General features: G+C 65.2%; 5 protein-coding genes across 5 annotated transcripts; 3 read left to right on the forward strand and 2 right to left on the reverse strand.

Moving 5' to 3' along the window:
* Positions 1-1159: 1159 nt before the first annotated feature.
* JCM10292_004364 (uncharacterized protein) lies at positions 1160-2861 on the forward strand (the record flags this gene model as incomplete). Its single annotated transcript, XM_076645699.1, has 2 exons — positions 1160-1798; positions 1878-2861. The coding sequence occupies 2 exons, from the start codon at positions 1160-1162 to the stop codon at positions 2859-2861; spliced, it is 1623 nt and encodes a 540-aa protein (XP_076508569.1).
* Positions 2862-3447: 586 nt separating this feature from the next.
* Positions 3448-7216, forward strand: JCM10292_004365 (uncharacterized protein; the record flags this gene model as incomplete). Its single annotated transcript, XM_076645700.1, has 3 exons — positions 3448-6400; positions 6460-7139; positions 7196-7216. The coding sequence occupies 3 exons, from the start codon at positions 3448-3450 to the stop codon at positions 7214-7216; spliced, it is 3654 nt and encodes a 1217-aa protein (XP_076508570.1).
* A 447-nt stretch (positions 7217-7663) lies between these two features.
* On the forward strand, positions 7664-9665 carry JCM10292_004366 (uncharacterized protein; the record flags this gene model as incomplete). Its single annotated transcript, XM_076645701.1, has 7 exons — positions 7664-8023; positions 8081-8131; positions 8228-8505; positions 8567-8734; positions 8793-8946; positions 9003-9303; positions 9367-9665. 7 exons carry the CDS (start codon positions 7664-7666, stop codon positions 9663-9665), a joined length of 1611 nt encoding a protein of 536 aa, XP_076508571.1.
* Positions 9666-9860: 195 nt separating this feature from the next.
* Positions 9861-10490, reverse strand: JCM10292_004367 (CGR1 family protein; the record flags this gene model as incomplete). The annotated part of the gene is made up of 4 exons (XM_076645702.1): positions 9861-9903; positions 9967-9989; positions 10060-10168; positions 10243-10490. 4 exons carry the CDS (start codon positions 10488-10490, stop codon positions 9861-9863), a joined length of 423 nt encoding a protein of 140 aa, XP_076508572.1.
* A 570-nt stretch (positions 10491-11060) lies between these two features.
* NUP192 (Nup192p) lies at positions 11061-17806 on the reverse strand (the record flags this gene model as incomplete). Its single annotated transcript, XM_076645703.1, has 9 exons — positions 11061-11165; positions 11230-11483; positions 11545-11961; positions 12019-12157; positions 12216-12487; positions 12545-12709; positions 12769-14290; positions 14344-17564; positions 17635-17806. The coding sequence occupies 9 exons, from the start codon at positions 17804-17806 to the stop codon at positions 11061-11063; spliced, it is 6267 nt and encodes a 2088-aa protein (XP_076508573.1).
* Between the last annotated feature and the right edge of the window lie 177 nt (positions 17807-17983).

A 17983-nucleotide genomic window follows, 5' to 3' on the forward strand; every position in this document is an offset into this window, starting at 1 on the left:
CTCGCGGCTCTCGTCGAGTCCGCACCGCGTCTCCACGCAGTCTGCGCAGAACCAGAGCGGCGTGCGAGCCAGAGCGCAGCCAGAGCACACGCGCTGCACTCGCGCACTTCGCTCAGCCGCCTTCTTGCGCCTCGTCGCCCTCATCACCGCACCAAGTCGAGACCTCGCCTCGACACCGTCAGCACGCAGTATCCAGCCTGCACACCCTCATACAGCAACGAGCGCATCTCTAGACCGACCCTACGCACTTCAACGACTAGCATTACGGTTGTGTCGGCCCGCTTGAGGCGCGTCTCTCAAGGTGAGGATCCGCACTCCTCAACGGCAGCGCTTCTCGGTGGACGTGATTCCCAGTAAAAGGATCGAGCCGCTACTCTCTCGCTCCCGGCGCTTTGTGCGCAAGCTCTCGTCGCCCTGCCTTCCGCACCGCTCCTCTGCACCGCCGGCAGCTCCCGACCCCGTCGTGATTTCATGGCACCACCTCGCAGTCCTTCGAGACGTACTCTTACGAGGCGGCGCTCGTTCCACGACACACAGCCAAACGCAGCCCTTTGACCTGTCCCTCTCGTACTCTCGTCACCACACCTCGTCGCGCTCGCTGCTCGACACTCACCCGTAACCGCCTGTCTCGGCAGGCTGCGTTTCGCGGGTCGAGCAGCGAGTGCGGCACAGGGGGTGTCGTTCGCACGGGTTTGCGAGCGGGCCAGGACCAACGGGCGACTCTTTAATGACCTGCGCCCTCTTCCTCTTGGGAAGACCCCTTTCCACGGGCGCGGCGTAAAGGCAGAGTCGACACTCTTCACTTGCCCTGAGCATAGCCAAACCCGGCTCGAGCAAGTCACCACTCGCTGCCTCGGGTGACCGCGAAAACTACAGAGGTCTTAATCTACCATCGGGCACATGCAGCCCGCACGGGGCCTTTCCAGCGGGCTCTTGCCTTGCTCGAGACCACTGGGCGAGTCCGAGGTGGCCCCGCGTACAGCTGGGAGCACGGCGGAACAGGTCGGGCGTGGAGGCTCGTTTGCGGCGGCAAGAGCGGGGCGAGAGACGGCAATGTGAACGAGCGTGGCTGCTCTCAAACAGCTTCTGATCCGCAAAACCAGCGCTCGCATCGTCGCTTTTCACGAGGCTGACCCTCTTCGCGCGCTTGCAACAGGACATGGCGGGCAATAGCGCGGGCGGGAGCGGTCTCTCGTCGAACGTCATCTCGATCCTCTCGTGGTCTTTCCTCCCTTCCTTCCTTGCCAACACCCTCCTCACCATCTTCTACCGCCTCTTCCCTTCCTCGCGCCCGACCGTACCTGCGCGCGCCACCGCCGCCGACGTCGCGCTCGCCAATGCGCGCGCCCAGGCGCACCACCGACGCGCGCGCGTAGCGCTCATCGCCTCTCACCTCGTCTACTCGGTCCTCTCGCTCTACCTGGCCCAGGCGCGCGGCGTCGAGCAGAACTACTACGCCCTGCTCGGCATCGCGCGCGAGGTCGTCGAGCGCGACGGCGCGAGCGCGGTCAAGTCGCACTGGCGCCGGCTCGCGCGCGTGTACCACCCGGACAAGGTCGGAAAGGGCGGCGAAGAGTTCTTCGTCCTGCTGCGCAAAGGGGTCGAGGTGTTGGAGAATGACCAGCGCCGCTGGGCGTACGAGCGCTTCGGGCCGCAGGTGACAGAGTGGGGCAAACTCGTCGCCATGCGCGAGTTCCTCGTCAAGGGCGCCGTGCAGGCGGCCGTCTTCTGGGTGTTCGCCGCCGTCTCGATCGCCGCCTTCACTTTCTTCCGCAAGAGCGAGCGGAGGTACAACTTTGTGCGTCATGCATCGCGCGCATCGGACTTACGGCCCTCTGAGAAAGGTAAAACTGATTCGTGTGCCTGTGCTTGCACAGTGGCGCTACCTGACGCTCGCGCTATGCCTTTCGCTCGAGTACCACCTCCTCCTGCGCTCGACCCCGTCGCCGACCTTCTCCTTCTTCTTCCCACGCCGCCTCCCCTACGAGCACACTGCACTCCTCCGCCAGCTCTTCATCTCGACCTCGATGGCCATGTCGCAGCTCGCGCCGCTCCTCTTCCCCACCCCTCCCCCGCTCTCAAGCGAGCAAGACGCGCATGCGCGCGCGCTCGCCGACGCTGAGCAGCTCGCGCCGCTCCTGCAGCGCCTCGCGCGCCTGACGGCGACGGCCGAGGCCGAGACGGCCGCGCTGCAGTCGCTCGAGCTGCGGCCGCTGCTCGCGCTCCCGCCGCTGCCGGCGGGCGAGGCGCGGCAGGCGGACGAGGAGCGCAAGCTGCGGGAAGAGGTCAAGGGGCACATGGTGCGCGTGTTTGAGGACTTGCAGGTCAAGAGCCAGAGGGGGACGGCGGAGGTTTGGGCGGATGCGGTGCGGAAGGGGAGGGAAAGGGAGAGGAAGAGGCGGGAACGCGAGGCGGGCGGGCAGGGCAAGGTGGGGGCGGAGAAGCAGCCTGATGCGGCGAAGGAGCAGCGAACGGGCGAGGCCGAGGCTAAGGAGGGCAAGGAGAAGGCGAAGGTCGAGCCGGTCCAGGCGCCTTTCTCGACGTCGGAGGAACCCGTCGCGGATCCGCCCTCGCCTTCACTACCAGCACTCGACTCGGCTGCGATCCCGCCCCCGAACACTGCGCTCGCATCGCCGCCCGCTTCGCCGAAGATGGGCTTCCCCGTCGCCGCCATCTCGCTCTCTCCCGCTCCGTCACCCTCGTTGGATGGCGAGGTTCTAACGCAAGACGCCGCACAGTCGTTGCAGGACAGCACGGCGTCAAAGTCGCTGGACGGAGGCGAAAAGGAGGAGAAGGAATTGTTGCAGCCACCGCCGTCGCGGGATGACTTCCGGCTACCCTCTCCTCCTCCAGACGATTGAAGAGGCGGTAGCGCTGTGTGCAACTCATCTTGACTATCTGCGCGGTGTGTAGTGGCTCAGGCGAGGGACTGCTGCGATTGACGCAAATTGCCGGCTTTCACGCGAGTCTCGCGGCTTGTTGTTCCTCGCCGCTGACACTGCTGTCAAGACACGAAGCACGGCAGCAGCACACAGCCAGACGGCGCAGGTATCGTGCGCGTCCTGTGTACCGCGCACAGACCGCTTGCGGGGCTCGGGCCCCTTGTCGTCGTCGTTGCGTCCGTCGCGCCGGGTCGCTGTGGTCGAGCGCACGACCTCGTCCTCGCGGCGGGCTGCAGCCAGTGTTGAGCTGCTCGCAAGTCTGCTGTGACTGTGCTTGACTGGTCGTTCTGCCTCGTGCTGCCCTTGCGGAGTGTGGACCATAGTGAGCCCCACTCGTCCTTGTCCTCGTCAACGCGCTCGACACAGCGTGCAGGCGAAGTCGTAGTCTTCGACTGGAGCTGACTACTTGCTCGCAACCTAGACGCGACCGACGCCCGCTCTCGTGCGAAGCTGGGCCCGTCCTTCTCGTCCCGCCCATCGCACGACCTACGCTTTGCGCTCGACAATGGCCGCACTCGCCGCCTACGCCGACGAGCCCGAGTCCTGGGACGACGAGGCAGACCTCGAGCTGCCGTCGGGCTCGCTTCTTCAACCTCACCTCGTCGACCCGTCCCTCTCGCTCTCGCCGCCCTCGGAACCCGACTCGCCGCACGCCGATCCCGAGTCGAGCTGGATTGAGAACGTGCAGGACGACGAGGACGTGCCGCGTACGCGGGACGAAGAGAACGAGTCTTCGGTCGACTCGAGCAGGACCACATCGACGACGGACACGCTCAAAGGCCTCATGGCCGGCCTGTCCCTCGAGGCCGAAGCGACGCTCTCGCTCGATTCGCTCGCGAGAGATTCTTCTCCGCCCGCTCCTCCACCCCTCACGCTCGACGATCAGGGTCTCTCGACTCCGCGAATGAGCAAGACGACGACGATGCGCGGCTCATCCCCGTTATCGCTCATCCTCTCCTCGACTCGCGCTGGGCCCGGCAAGGTCCACCACCTTGGCTCGACGCCGCACGGAAAGGCGCAACCTGTCGACGACGGGGACTGGGACCAGGATCTGGAAGGTCTCGACGCGCTTCAGCTTGGCGCGCCTGGCCCGACGCCTGATGGCGGGCTGCGCGTCGTCGCGAAGAAGGGCAGCTTCGCGAGCCACATTAGCTTTGGCGACGATGATGCCGAGGGAGACGACGCAGACGCGGGCGGCTCAGCACACTTGCCGCAGGTCGCGCGCAAACGCATCTCGATCGCTTCGTTCACCGATACCGAAGACACTGGCGAAGACGGCTTTGAACTGCCTGACACGCTCTCTGTCGTGCAACTCGCGCCAAGTCTCGCCTCTCGCGCCAGCATCACCAGCCTGAAGTCGGACCTCTCGGTGGCCGACTCGCCCGGCGACTCGTTGCGCCCTTCAGCGGTCGACGCTGCGCCGCCTCGCACACCTGTCACGGCAAGCCTCGCTGTTCCTGGCTCGACCTCCGCCTACACGAGCGCATCGTCTGCGCCCTCGACGCCCGGCCCTCTCACGCCGTCCCGCTCGTCCGACGACGATGCCCCCTCCTCCGCGCTCGACGAGGATGACGATGCCGACTTCTTCGACGAACTCGTACTCCCGTCGTACTTTCTCGGCGGCGCTAAGCGTCCCTCAACGCCGCCCACGAGCGAGGGCGAGCCCGACTCGGACGCTCGCGCCGACAAGGTCGACCTGCAATCGATCTTGCGCGCCAAGCTCGAAGAGCGCGGTGGTCGCGGGCTTCTCTTCCATGGCACGTCCACTGGCACTACTGCGACGCCCAGCTCGCCGCAGGAGCAAGAGCGGCTCGAGCGGCACCGCGAGCCCGAGGAGCAGGACGGCGCCGATCTTGCGCGCGAGCTGCGCCGTCGGTCCATCTCGGGTCCGGCTGCCGACACGGCGCCTCCGCATGAAGCGCCGCGCGCAGCCGAGCTAGACGACGACGCATGGAGCGCGCACGAGATGCGCGAGCGGATGCGCACCATCTCGGGCGCGCGAGCGCGCGAGGCTCAGCTGGCGAAGGAGGCGAGGGAGGCGCAGCGCGCGCAAGGCAGCCGGATCGGGATGCTCCGCCGCACGGCGAGCGATGGCAAAGTGCCGCCACTGCCGCTCAGGAGGGGGACAGGCACGATGCCGCCGCCTCCGAGTCGCAGCGCAACGACCGGGCAGCTGCCGCGCTCAGGCGGTGCAGGCGCAGTCAGGTCGGGCATCCCTCAGCCCATACGGCCATCGTCAGCGCATGCGCACGAGCGGCCACCCTCGGCCGCCTCTTCGCACTCGACAGAGAGCAACCCGACCCGTAGGCGCGGCCCGCCTCCCGCACCTTCGACGGCCAGTCGCGACCGAGTGCGAACTCGCTCGACGACTCTGCGTACCGTCCCATCCATGACGGGTCTTCGCAGTAGCGACTCGAGCAAGACTCGCCCGCAGAAGCTTGATCTCCCGCCGCCGCCTGCCGCCTCGTCCACCTCGAAGCAGAGCCTATCACCCGTACCCATGACACCGTCAACGCCCTCGAGCGCTGCACGTCCCGCCCTGCGGACGAAGCGCAGTCAACAGCACCTCTCGGCTACCGCTACCGCCTCACCGGGGCGCACGCTCGAACGCAAGCGGTCGCTGCAGAACCTCTCGTTCCTCGCTTCGCCGACACCTGGCGTGCATCAAACTTCCTCGACAACCAGACCGCGGTCAAGGCAGAACTCCCTGCGGTCGCCTTCTCCCGCAGGCGGTAGTTTGCCTTCCTTCGCCGCACCAACCGCCGCCTCCTCGTCTCGAGTGCGTGAGCGAGTGCAGTCGAATCCGGCACCCCTCATCCGCACTTCGCCCTCGAACACCTCGCTCTCCTCGCTCGCCGCCCGTCCGCCAGCCACGCCTTCGGGCGCGCCCTCCGTCTCTGAGCGTCTCCTGCGGTCCACCTTCGCCTCGGCTTCGAAGACCCGCTCCCTCCCTCGCCCTTCCTCGCCTAACAAACCCTCCCTCTCGCCATCCCCTCGCCTGCCCGGCTCCGCCTTCTTCACGGGCATCCGCCTCCCGTCCGCCGCGCTCACGCTCTCTCGCCCGCTGCACAATGGCGGCGCGCGTCTTCCGCCGCGAGAGTACGGCGACGGTACCGAGCTCGACGGGTTCGACGACCTGCCCGTCTCGAAGGAGCGCGAGCGCGAACGCGTCGTCGTCGCATCGCGCAAGAGCAGCGGCGCGAGCACGGCGACGCTCCGCAGCGGCGGGGGCGGCAGCTGGGGGCGCAAGGAAGGGTCGAAGTTTGCGAGCGCGGTCGGAGCCGCTGCGGCGCGGGCGGACCCGCGAGGGCGGACGCTGCAGGGGAGGAAGGAGGCGTCTGCCATGGCAGCGGGCGACAAGAAGGAGAAGAGGACTGGCGATCCCGAGAAAAAGAAGGTTAAAAAGCGGAGGGAGCCTCACTTGATCCGGCACCTGGGCGGAGCAAGCGCGATCAAGGGTGCGTCCGCGCTGAAACCCTTGCCTACGATGCCCATGCTTACGCTCTTTTCGATTCAGTGCAAGGCGAGATGACGTACAACCCGATCCTGCAACGGTGGGAGGGCAACGAGGGCATCTTGCGTGACTTCGACAAGGCGCTCGCCACGTCCACCCGGCCGGCGCTCATCTCGCCCTTCTCGTCCATCCTCGTCTCTCCCAACCGGGGCTCCTTCGGCCAGGCTGTTCCGGCATCGGCGTCGAATACCGGCAATCCCAAGGTGATCCTTCCGCCCGGTGATGCGCCGCACGTCTCGCGAGCGACAGCCAAGGTTGTCGGCGACATGGTCTTCGACCCCTCGACCTGCTCCTGGCATGCTGTCGGCGGTGTCGAGGCCGAAGAGGAGCTCGAGCTCGACTGGGGCGCGACCACCTCGGGCGGCGAAGTCGCGGACGACGAAGACCCCGCCGGCGCGACGAGCGAGCTCGACGGCTGGGAACTTGGCGAGCGCCAACGTATGCTCCAGCACCGCGCCAGCTTCGTACTTGAAGAGGGCAGCGAGGAGGACGAGTCGGTCGTTTCGCCGTCCGCTGCTGGCAGCGGCGAGGGCGAGGCCAAGCGGCGCGCGAGGGGTACCAAGAGGCAAATTTGGAGGGAGAGTAAGGAGGCGGAGGAGCGCTCGCGAGAAGAGCTGCGCGAGTGGCTCGTCGAAGAGCCAGAGGCAGGAGACGGGAGGAAATGGCTGTGGGAGCTCAGGGCGGTGCGTTCATCCCGCTGTCCTCTTCTTTCCACCGCTTCTGACGTTCGCGCCTACAGCTCGTGCTCGGTCTGCAGTGAGGCTCATTCTGAGTGGGTCTCGTCCTCGCTGGTTCGCCCCTCTCCCCGGCGTGCCACCCGCCTCGGCCAAAATGACGACGATCCTCACGACCAACATGTCTGTCAAAACTCGGGCCTCATTCATTCATCAATGGGTTTCTTCTGTCGCTGTGCTGTTGTTGCTGTAACCTCGTCGCCCCGTTCGCAATGCCGGTCTCCCCCCGACGCGCCGACTGCGTGATCTCCGCATGGCTCTCGCTTTACTACATTGCGCTACTGCTCCCGATCTTTCGCCAGCAAGCGCGCAGCCTCTCGCGCTTGTCTCCCGCTCGACCCCTGCACCTGCGGACAGGAGACGCTTACGGAGGACCCGCGGACGAATTCCTCACGCGGACCCGAAGGCACCCTCTTCTTCCTTCCTTGCTAGCGTGTCATTCTGAGCGGCTTTGTAGCGGCATCCACCGCGAGATGGATCCGCACAGCCTGTACGACCCACCGTCCGGCGGTCGCTCGCGCGGCCGGTCGTCCTCCTTTTCGGCCTCCTCCGCGCCGGCCGTCTTTGCGCCGGGGCGCAGCCGCCGCATGAGCGTGTCGTCTGTGCCAACGACTGCACCGCCGGCTTACGCGCTCTCGGATGAAGAAGCCCCTCTCGTTGACTTCTCCATTCCGCCTTCCTCAAAGAGCCTGTCCGGGCCATCGGCCCAAGCGCCGGCAGATGCGCGCGCGGACCGCAGACTCTGGCGGGATGGCAGACAGTCGAAGCAGCAGATGGAGGAGGACAGGCCCGGCGTCAAGCACACGAATGACATGGAAGGCTTCCTCGCGCAGGTTCGTCCTTCCACATCTACGGCCCTCCTTCCGCATACTGACCCGTTCAAACTGCAGCTCTATGACTTGACGCATTCCATCGATGCTGTCGAAAACGACATTGACGAAGTGAGTGTTCTCCGCGTGCGACGCATGGCTCGCTGCCCATGGCGTCTTCCCGCTCGTCTCTGCATTGCGTTTTGACCCCACCTGCCGTTCACTCAGATCGTTGGGCTCCGCAACAAGATCGTCCGCCTTGACCCTCGCGTTGATGTCGGGCAAGTTTCGCTGCGCGCCGACCTCGACGCTCTCTCGGCCCTGACGACGCAGACAGGCAAGGGCATCGTCGCAATCGAGACCTGGCTCACGGCGTTGCACAAATGGTCAAAGCAACTCAAGGCGTATGTCAAGGCTGGCCAGGCCGGCGAGACGCTTGAGGAAGTTGGCGAGGTGAAGTATCATCTTGCGACCGCGAAGCTCGACTTCGCGAACGCTATGGAAAGGTACAACCCTGTTGCTCCTCTGTCTACTCTTGATACATTCTACTGACAGATACATGTACAGGATCCGCGAGGGTGCGTGGAAGGAGCAGGAGCGTCGCGAGCGCACGCGCATCTGGATGGCCGCTCACATCCGCGAGCGCGAGCCCGACATCGAGGACCGGGATGTGAAGGGTCTACTCAAGGCTGCTGAGCTCGGCGCCGCCGATGGTGTCGCAAAGAGCCATGTCACGTACGCATCGTCTTCTCCGAGCTGAGGTGCTCGATGCGACGCTGAGCCTCATCGTCAGATCATATGCCGGACTCTGGGCACTGCAGAATCCGTTCACCGAGCTCGCCGAGCTCACCAACGGCATGCGCTTTCTGCACGACGACCTTGACCGCGAAATCGTCAACGATGCGACGGGCAAAAGCGCTCGCAAGCGGACCATCTACCTCAGCGGCGTGCGTCCTGTCCTTGTCCACTCCCATCCAGCCCGTGCTGACACACGTTTCGGCAGCCCCCTCCCGCATCGGAAAAGAAGAGCAAGAAGAAGTCGTCCAAGAAGTCGGCGTCGCAGCGGACGGCGCCGTTCACCCAGGTCCCTGCTTCTTACGGCTTCTTCGGCTCGCGTGGGAGTCTCCTCTCTGGCACGCACCCGCGCAATTTTCCTCAGGATGAGACGGCGTTCGACCGCAAGATGCGGCTCCTCGAGGCCGAGCAATTTGCGACCGAGAAGGACCTCGAGTATGGGTTCGCGCGCCAAGCGCAGCAGAGCCGCATCAATCGCCGCAAGAAGCTCATCATCGCCCTTCTCCTCGGTGCGTCAAGTCTGACTTCGCTGCGCTATTGGAACGAGTGCTGACCGCTTGGCGATGTCGCAGTCCTCATTGCCGCGCTCATCGTTCTCATCGTGCTCTCGACGATGAAGGTGCCCGATCAGCAGGTCTCGTGGGTGATTGGAGGTCGGCCCGACGTCGACAACACCAGCGGTGGCGACACCGAAGCATTGCCTCCGACAGCTACGCAGGTTTCGTCGCAGAGCACCTCCTCGCTCATCCTCCCCCAGGGAATCACCAGCGCCGTCCAGTCCGTGCCGACTATGCAGGGGTTTACGCAGATGACGCAAGAGGCGGAGACCTCGTACGTTCCGCGCTTGCCGGGCGCCGCGCAAGATTCGTAGAGCGACGATCTGTGTCTGGTAGTCGGGTGTTCTGTCTTCGCAGTAGCATGCCCTCTCTGTACTCGGACCTTCTGTGCGGTCCCACGAAAGTAGCGGGCCGTCACACGGAAGCACATGATGAAAGGGAGCAATAGGATCACAACATGGCAAATGAGCGGTACAACCGAGGCAACAACCAGAGCACCGCCAGACCCTCTAGCCGGTTACCTTCTTGCTGCGGCCCATGCGCTTCTTCATGCTGCGGAGGACGCGGAAAAGTCAGCGATACGGAATGTGCAGAACGGGTAGACGGAGAACGAACCGCTGCAGCTTCTTCGCGCTCATCTACACAGGGGCGAAAGAAGGTCAATATTGTTTGGCGCTCCATTAGACAGTCGAGTAGAGTGGCACGCACCCGTGCCGCCATCTCCTCCAATCGCTTCTTCTCCGCCTCGCGCTCACGGCGCTCCTTCGTGATCTGCTTCTTCCGTTCCGCCTCGGCCTCCTTGTCGTCCTTGATCTCCCTGTGCAGCGCAAGAAAAGGCGTATCAGCTTGTGCGTCCCGCAGGGGCAAACGAACGGCGGTGCAGCGACGTACTTCTCGATCTTCTTGACCGCCTCGTCGCGCTTCCTCCGGTCCTCGCGCGCCTTCCACGCCTTGTCGAGCTGCGCCTTGTTCTTCTTGCCCGCCTGAGCGCGCACAGTCGGCTTCTTCTCCGCCTTCCACCAGCGCCCGCTCACGTTGGTCGATGCCGACTGCTCGGGCTCGGGGACGGGCGCGTCCGTCTTGTCCTCAGGGTTGAACGTCTTGACCACGGGGCGCTCCCAGACCGGAATAGGGACCATGATGGACGTGGAGAAAGGGGGAGGTGGAAGGCGGCCGAGTGAGAGGACGAGTAGCGAATGCGGCGAATCTGTGACTACGAAGCCAGTGTCAGCAGCCTGACATTCCTCTGTGTGGACCCTGCCCCAAGTCGTCCGCGTCCCTTGCGCAGGCGGAATCTCGTATCGCGAGCGAGCGATGAAGTCGCGGAGGGCACAGGAGACGAGCTGGGGCCGCAGCAGGGAGATGCCGTACCTGGAGAGGATGCAGAGACGTCTCTCAAATGTGGGCGCGCCGCAAGTCTGGCAAGCGCTAGCAGCAGCGAGCGCGGTGCGATCCAGGCGAAGAGGCGGAGCGGAACGACGGCGACGAGATGGCCACCCTCTGCAGCTTGACCGGCCTGAGAACGCTCTAGGAAGCAGTGCTGACTTAGCAAGAGCTGTAGCGCTCCTTGCCGCTCACCCCTAGACGCGGATCGCTATCTTCCTCGGCCCGAGCTCGCGCTGCACCGCCTCGTTCTCGATCACCTCGCACAAACATGAAGCAGAGGAGACGGCGAGCGTCTTGCCAATCATTACAGACACAACGAGGACCTACTGCGCCTCGACTCCGAGCAAGAGAAGCTCCTGCAGTCGTCGCACGATGACCCCAACGAACGCCTCGCGCTGCCGGTACGTCGCGCCGACATTCTTCTGAGACTGTGAGCGTGTCCAAGTCGTCAGCACGAAATCGTGCGCATGAAATGACGTGAAAGAGACGCACGAACTGCCCCTGCAGCGCCGTCAACCTGTCTCCCAATCGGCTGAACTCGTTCACCAGATCCTCCCGCAGGCTTGGAAGATCGAACTGCGACACCGAGAGCGCCAGCGACGGGTCTTTGCGTGCCTTGAGCGAGCCCGCGAGTCCGAGACCGACGTCTGGCCGCGACGAGGCGCTGCTGTCCGCGGCGGCGCGGTCTGCATCGAGGTAGAACGAGACGTGCCGCCAGTACTGCAGGAGCGCGAGTTCGAGGATGTCTGCGCAACACGCGAGCTTGTCAGGCGTTGTACAGGACAAGTCAAAAGAGGCGAGACGTACGCAGCGACGAGTTGAGCTTGATTCGGCACTTGGTCTGGAGCGCGTACAGCTCCTGCGCGATCTTGGCCCTCCGGTCGCCTTCCGACTCGTCCTCGGCAGGGAAGTCGAACACCGCCTCGACCTCGTCCAGCGGCTTGTTGTCGAAACCGTCGAGCAGATCGGCGAGCGTGTCGAGCTCTTGCAGCCGACTCGACAGAACCTGCGCAGCGTCGCGGAGGAAGGCAGCCATCGATCCGAGCGACTGGCCCGATGCCGCGTTCTCGCCGTATCTCAGAGTTGGGAGCAGCACAGGACGGAAGGCGTTCGTGCCAGCCTTTTTGCGGGTCGCGACGCTCTGGTACGTCAGGAGCGCCGCCTCGACCGACTCGACGAGCGTGTCGACCTTGTCGCCGAAGACGGTGGCGTTGTTCCGCAACGCTGCGAGGGCAGGAGCCGTCAGCATCCAGAGGAGTCGGCGTGGCTCGGGAGACGTACACAGCACGAGCGTCTGATCCTCGTCACGCTCCACCTCGTTGCTCGGCAAAACGCGCGACACCCAGTCTTGCGGACCGCAGATCTTGGCTGAGAGAGCGAGGAGAGCCGAGTGGAGACCGCCGAAGGATGAGAGCGTGGCCTGCGGCAGGGTACTGTGTGAGCCTGACTTCCCGTTGAGTCGCGGTCGAACAACGCACGAGATCTTCTTCGGGAACGGCAGGAAGAACAATGCTCAGGAGCGTGACGATCAAGTGTGCCTCGCGGAGAAGCGCGACCGTCTGCGCCGAGGCACAGTCCTTCAGGGCGATGAGGAGGTTCTCACGCTGGCCCGAAATGAAGGCGAGTGCTTGGCGTGTCGCAACGGTCGTGTCGGCGCCGAATGAGACGAGCGTGTTGACGACGAGCTGCAGCGCGGGCAGGAGCAGCTGATGGTGCCGTTCAGTCGCAGGCGGGATGAAGCCGTCGAAGTCTGCGAAGTGCCGCGCGTCAGCAGGATTGTGAAAGGATCGCCAGATGGTGGACGGACCCATTGAAGAGACATCGTTGACAGGACGAGCACCGAGGAACTCGCACTCGGCGAGGCGGGTGAGCAGCTCGGCACTCAGCAGCTTCTCCGCGCCTTCCCGCGACGACGCGAGGCGGACGAGGAACGACATCTGCGCCTCGTAGACGTAGAGCGCGTTGAGCGAAGCTGTGGCCAACTCGAGGTCAGCGTTTGCGCGAGCGGCGTGGCAAACGGCAGAAACGCACGAGGATCCGGCTGCAGCGTCGCCTGCAGATCTGCATCTGCATCTTTGAGCGCCGTGACGAAGTTTTGCAGGTAGCCGTGCTTGACGAGCAGCGAGAGGACCTTGCTCGTCGCGCGCGCCTCCTCCGCAATGCCAACGAGCGAGTCGAGTACCGTGAACGCGACCGTACGCCACACCTCGTGCCCGACCGCTGCGTCGCGGCAGACAATGGGGAGGAGACGCTCCATCGCCGACTGGAAGATGGCGAAGTTGCCCTGCTCCAGCGCTGTGCGACGGTTCGTGCGGCGGCCGGAAGCCGTTCCGCCGGCAGTCGACACACCGTCGAGCGAGAAGACATCGTCATTGATCGTCGAGCCGGCAATACTCGCTGTGTCGTCGAGAGTGTGCGAAAGCGCGGGGGACAGCGCCGACACCTTGGCCGAGTACTGGATGTAGTTGAGCAGGACGGCGTAGAGGTTGCCGCGAACGACGGGGACCACGCCAGGCTGCAGGATGGCCTGCAAGACGGCGCGGAGGACGGCGTGAAGGCGCTCAGGCGGGACGGACTGCACCGACTCGCCCGAGTCGACGAAGAGGATGCCAACGCCCTGGTCGCGCAACTTTGTCGCGATGAGGACGGCCGCGCCACTGAGGAGCTCGCTGATGGAGGCGTCAACCTCGGAGGCTGCAAGAGGCGGGAGAAGGGCGGACATGAGGTCGAGGAGGAGGGAATGGCGACTTTCGACGGGGAGAAGGTCGAAGGCCTTGGTGAGAACGATGTCGAGGAGGTTGCGCCACGACTTGAGCGCGCGGTACCGGGCGAACTGGATCTCGCGGCGGTGGTTCTCAACAACGAGCGTCTCGACAATGGCGCGCTGCTCGCGCTTGACCTCGTCCTGCTGCGCCGTCGTGCTAAGCAAGCCACGGTTCTGCAGCTCGCGGCGTGCGGCGTTGAGCAGGGAGAGGACCGCGCCGAAGTCGTACGTCTCGCAGCCGGTCGCGTCGCGGCGGAGGCACGAGTCGAATCGCAGTTCGGCGAAGAGATTGAGGCGGTACTCGATGGGCGTCAGGGCGTCGGTCCAGGCGAAGTCGAACGAGTGGAAGATCTCGAGCATGCGTGGTAGCGCCTGCTCGAGCCCGCCGTTCTGCTCGAGGAAGTTCGGCATGTCGTCTGCGAGCGCGCTCGGCGTCTCGAACAGCGCAGCGACGAGTTCGCCCGATGGCCGCCCGTCGTTGCCGGTCGTGAGCACGCTCAACTCGAGGGCCGCCGACTCGAGAAGCTCGCCCTCGGAGTGCAGGACGGCGCACACGGCGGAAGTCGCGGTGAGTACTTGCCGGCCGTCGGCGAACTGAATGCCGCCGAGCGACCCGTATGCTGCGGGAGGGATGGAGAAAGGAAGAGCGAGGGTCTGGCGGAGGAAGAACTGCTCGCGGCTGCGGAGGTAGCGCGAGACAGCGGCGGAGGTGTACGATTGAAGGCAGAGCTGCCGGACGAGACGGTAGCACTGCGAGGCGAGAGTAGGGTGACGGGACAGGACCGAGATCTGTGACGGACAGCGTGAGCCTTGCGGTCGGAGAAAAGGAAGCGGACACGTACCTGGACCTCACTCGCATCCTCCGAGACGTTTTGCGCGAGCAGGTCGAGCACGACGTGAAGGCAGGTCTTGACCGTGTTGGCCGCCTCAGGATCGTCGATGAGCATTTCGTCGGGCCGCGCCTTGAGATCGAATCCGAGGAGGAGGTGCGCGACGTTGGGCGAACCACGGTCTTGGCGAGTGTGGGCGAGGAAGAGGTCGAGAATTGCGGCGCGAATCGCCCTTCGCAGCGCGTCCGGGTTCGCCGCCTTCTCGGCCGAAGTGACCGTGTCGTCGAGGGAGGTCTTCCATTCGGGCGTCTCGAGCTCCGACTCGGGCACGTCCTCGGCGAGGCGGACCACGAACGCCTCCTGGATGCGGAGCGTCTCGGGCGAAGCCTGGAGCAGGCCGACCAGACGGTTCATTTTGGTGCGCGACTGCTCGGGGAACTTCTGCTGGACGTCGAAGTAGGGCGAGGCGGCGACGAGGGCGAGAATCTGAACGGCGTAGAGTGCAATCTCGTTGTCCTCGTCGCACGCGACGAGAAGCGCAACCTGGACCACGACCTCCGAGTGGTAGAGGAACGACTGGTCGAGCGGGGAGAGCGCCTTGAGTCGGCCTACCTTGTCCTGCGGGATGTGAACGCTGCTCTCGGCGAGGGCGGGCAGCGCAATCTCGAGGAACGGCGCCTGGATGTCGAGTGTGCGCCGGATGATGCGGAGGCAGCGGAGCATGCAGGAGGTGAAGAGCGGTGTCCCCGCGAGGTTGTTGCGGATCGAGTCGTACCCAGCCGTGACGATCGTAAGAACCGTCTCGAGGAGGGCGGTGCCGCCGAGAATGCGGGACAGGATGTCGAAGCCGGGGTGCTGGACGAGGTGCTGCAAGGGCGAACCTGCTGCGCTGGCACGCCCGCCGTTCGCTGCCCATGCGAGGAAGGGTCCGAGGTCGAAGCTGGCCAGGCACTTCTCGACGAAAGCGAGGCACACATCCGTCACCTTCCATCGCTCGCGCGGGTCGGCGTACTCGCGCTGGCCCGCCTTGAGCAGCACGTCGTCGATGACGAAGTGCACATACGGGTCGACGCCGGGTGCGCGATTCGGTGCGCCGAGGTTGTCCGGAATCGTGTTCGTCTCAAGCTGGACGGCGCGGCGGGAGAGCGGCTCATCGGTCGACGGGATGTGAATGAGCGTGTTGAGGAGCTGGACGAACGCGGTCGATTCGGGGTAGACCTTGTTCGGCGCCTCGACCGCCTCGAGCTCGGTGAAGATGCCGCCTTCGAGCGACTCGGGCCCGCGCAGGATAGCGCTCGAACGTGCGGCAAAGCCTGCACCGCCGCGTGCGTCAGGCGCCGGCGCCCAAGTCGGCAGGATCTGGCTCTGCTCGAGCGCAGCCCAGGTCTTCCGCGCGACCTCTACGCCGAAAGGCCCGCCAGGGCGCGCGAACGCCTCAATCGCGTTGAGCAGGCTCGCTTTGAGCTCGATAGGGATCGAGCGGCCGGTGAGGGCGAAGAGGGTGATGATCGGGCGGAAGCGCTGATTGTCATGAAGGGTGGCGCGGGCAACGTCGGAGAATGCGACGACCTGGCGCAGGAGGCGGATGAAGGAGCGGAGGAGCGGCACCTCCTCGGGCGGCATTTCGCCCATCGCGCCCTCGGCGGTCGGTCCTGCCTCAAGCGGTCGGTCGGGGAGGTTCGAGAGGTAGAACTCGAGCGCGCCGAAGAGGGCTACCCAGGAGCAGGTCGACGAGCCGCCGTGCGACGAGCCATCGAGCGAGAGGAACTCGTATGCGTACGTCGCGCTGCGCGGGCCTGACGCGAGCGAGGCGACCATCTCGTAATACGCGCGCATCATCGCGGGCGGGCGGCACTCGCTGCCCCAGCGAAGGAAGGCCGACAGGCGGCTGCTCGTCGAGTGGACCATCGCCGAGGTCGACGCTTCGGGCGCCGTCTCCTCCCAGAACTTCAAGCCGCCGTCCGGATCGCGGCGGTACAGCGTCGCGATGAGAAGGAAGAAAGCCTCGAGATCGTGTCGCGGCTGCGCAGGCTGGCTCTCGCCGCCGCGCGACGACCGGAGCCCGCCGCCGCGGTGGGAGGTCGCGACGACGTCCTCTTCGCGATTGCGCAGCTTGCGCAGGATTGAGATGCGGTTGACGATGACGTCGATGACGAGCGCCTCGATCTGCTCGGCGACACAGTCCTCGAACGCGATGTCGACGAGGACCTCGCCGCCAAGCGGCTGCAAGTCGGCGCCAATACCGCCCCAGATCTCGTCGACCTCAGCATCACGCTTGTGCGCGAGGACGGAGCGGCCGAGGAAGGGGAAGACGCCGGCGTCGATGGCAGCCCAGGTAAGGTTGTCGACCGCCTCTCCGCCGTCCGTCTCGAAGTTGGGGATCTGCCGCGCGGCAGCGTCGAGGAACAGCGACCACTGCAACTGGACGACAGCCTTGAGCTGAGGGGTGGTCCAGCTCGAAGCGAGGTCGGTGTTCATGCGGGAGAGGAAGGACTTGTCGGTGAAGAGAGGGTAGGCATCGGCGAGGGCGATCTCGCTCGAAGTGTCGAGACGCGAGAGGAGCGAGGTGAGGAGATAGACGGCGGCGGGGTCGTTCAGCGGGGAGGCGGAGAGCTGGCGGACGAGGAGGTGGATGTCGTCCTTGGCGGCCATGCGGCTCGCGCCGATGAAGTAGAGGAGCTGCCCGATCAGCACGCGCTCCTCCTCGTACCGCTGCACGCGCATCTCGGTCGTCTCGTCAGGGAAGGCGGCCCCCTGCCCTGCCGGGACGAGGGCTCCGACAGAAGGTGCGGGCCCTCGCAACGACGCGCGGAGCTTGTCCGCCTGGGTCTTGCAATCTTCGAGTGCGCCCATGACCTTCTCGACCCACGAACCCTTCGCCTTGCCCCCCTGCTTGAGCTCCACCTCAGCCCCGCGACCACGGGTGAGGTCGTTGATCTCGCGCTCGAAGACCTTTTGCAGCCCGGACGCGATGACGCGCTCGTCTGCCGACATGGCACCTCGCCAGATCTCCTGCAAGCAGAGCAGGAGCGAGGTGCGCTCATCGAGGAAGACGAGGAGGCCGCTCTCCGCCTTGGAGCGGCCGGGGCGCGACTTTGCGCTAATGCTCCATGCGACGAGCGAGGCGCAGAGGTCTTCTGAGGCCTTGAGCGCGTCGGACAGGACGAGGATGTCCTTGACGAGCGCAGGGCTGGCGGGGTAGGACGAGCCGGAGACGACGTAGGTGAACGAGCCTGGGAGGAGGAGCGGTGAGCGGGTTGACGCGTTCCGAAAGCAGTCAGAGCGGGTGCAGCAAATACACACCCTTCTGGAGCTGGTCTCGCTGCTTCTGGTCCTTCGCCGGGACGTCGAGGAAGTCGAGGAAGGCGGACCTGGCCCTCTCGAGCTTGAGCTGCGCGACGGGGACTGCGTCTGCGCTGGGGTTTGCGAGCGTGTTCTGCAGGAACTTGTGCAGCCGCTGGAAGCGGTCACACATCGTCGCGCGGACGATGCGACGGTTGGCGAGAGCGAGACCCCGGGAGGAGGACGAGCGAGTGCGTGTTGACCGACGACAACACCGGTGCAAGCTGCCAGGGAGAGCTTGCCATGCTTGCACAGGTCTACAATGCCGCGTGCGCTCCTGCCTGTAGCGAATGGAGCTCTCCGTGATCTT

This window comes from Rhodotorula paludigena (assembly GCF_050403205.1).
Source record: "Rhodotorula paludigena JCM10292 DNA, Rt_paludigena_JCM10292v1_ctg2, whole genome shotgun sequence".
Classification (NCBI taxonomy): domain Eukaryota; kingdom Fungi; phylum Basidiomycota; class Microbotryomycetes; order Sporidiobolales; family Sporidiobolaceae; genus Rhodotorula; species Rhodotorula paludigena.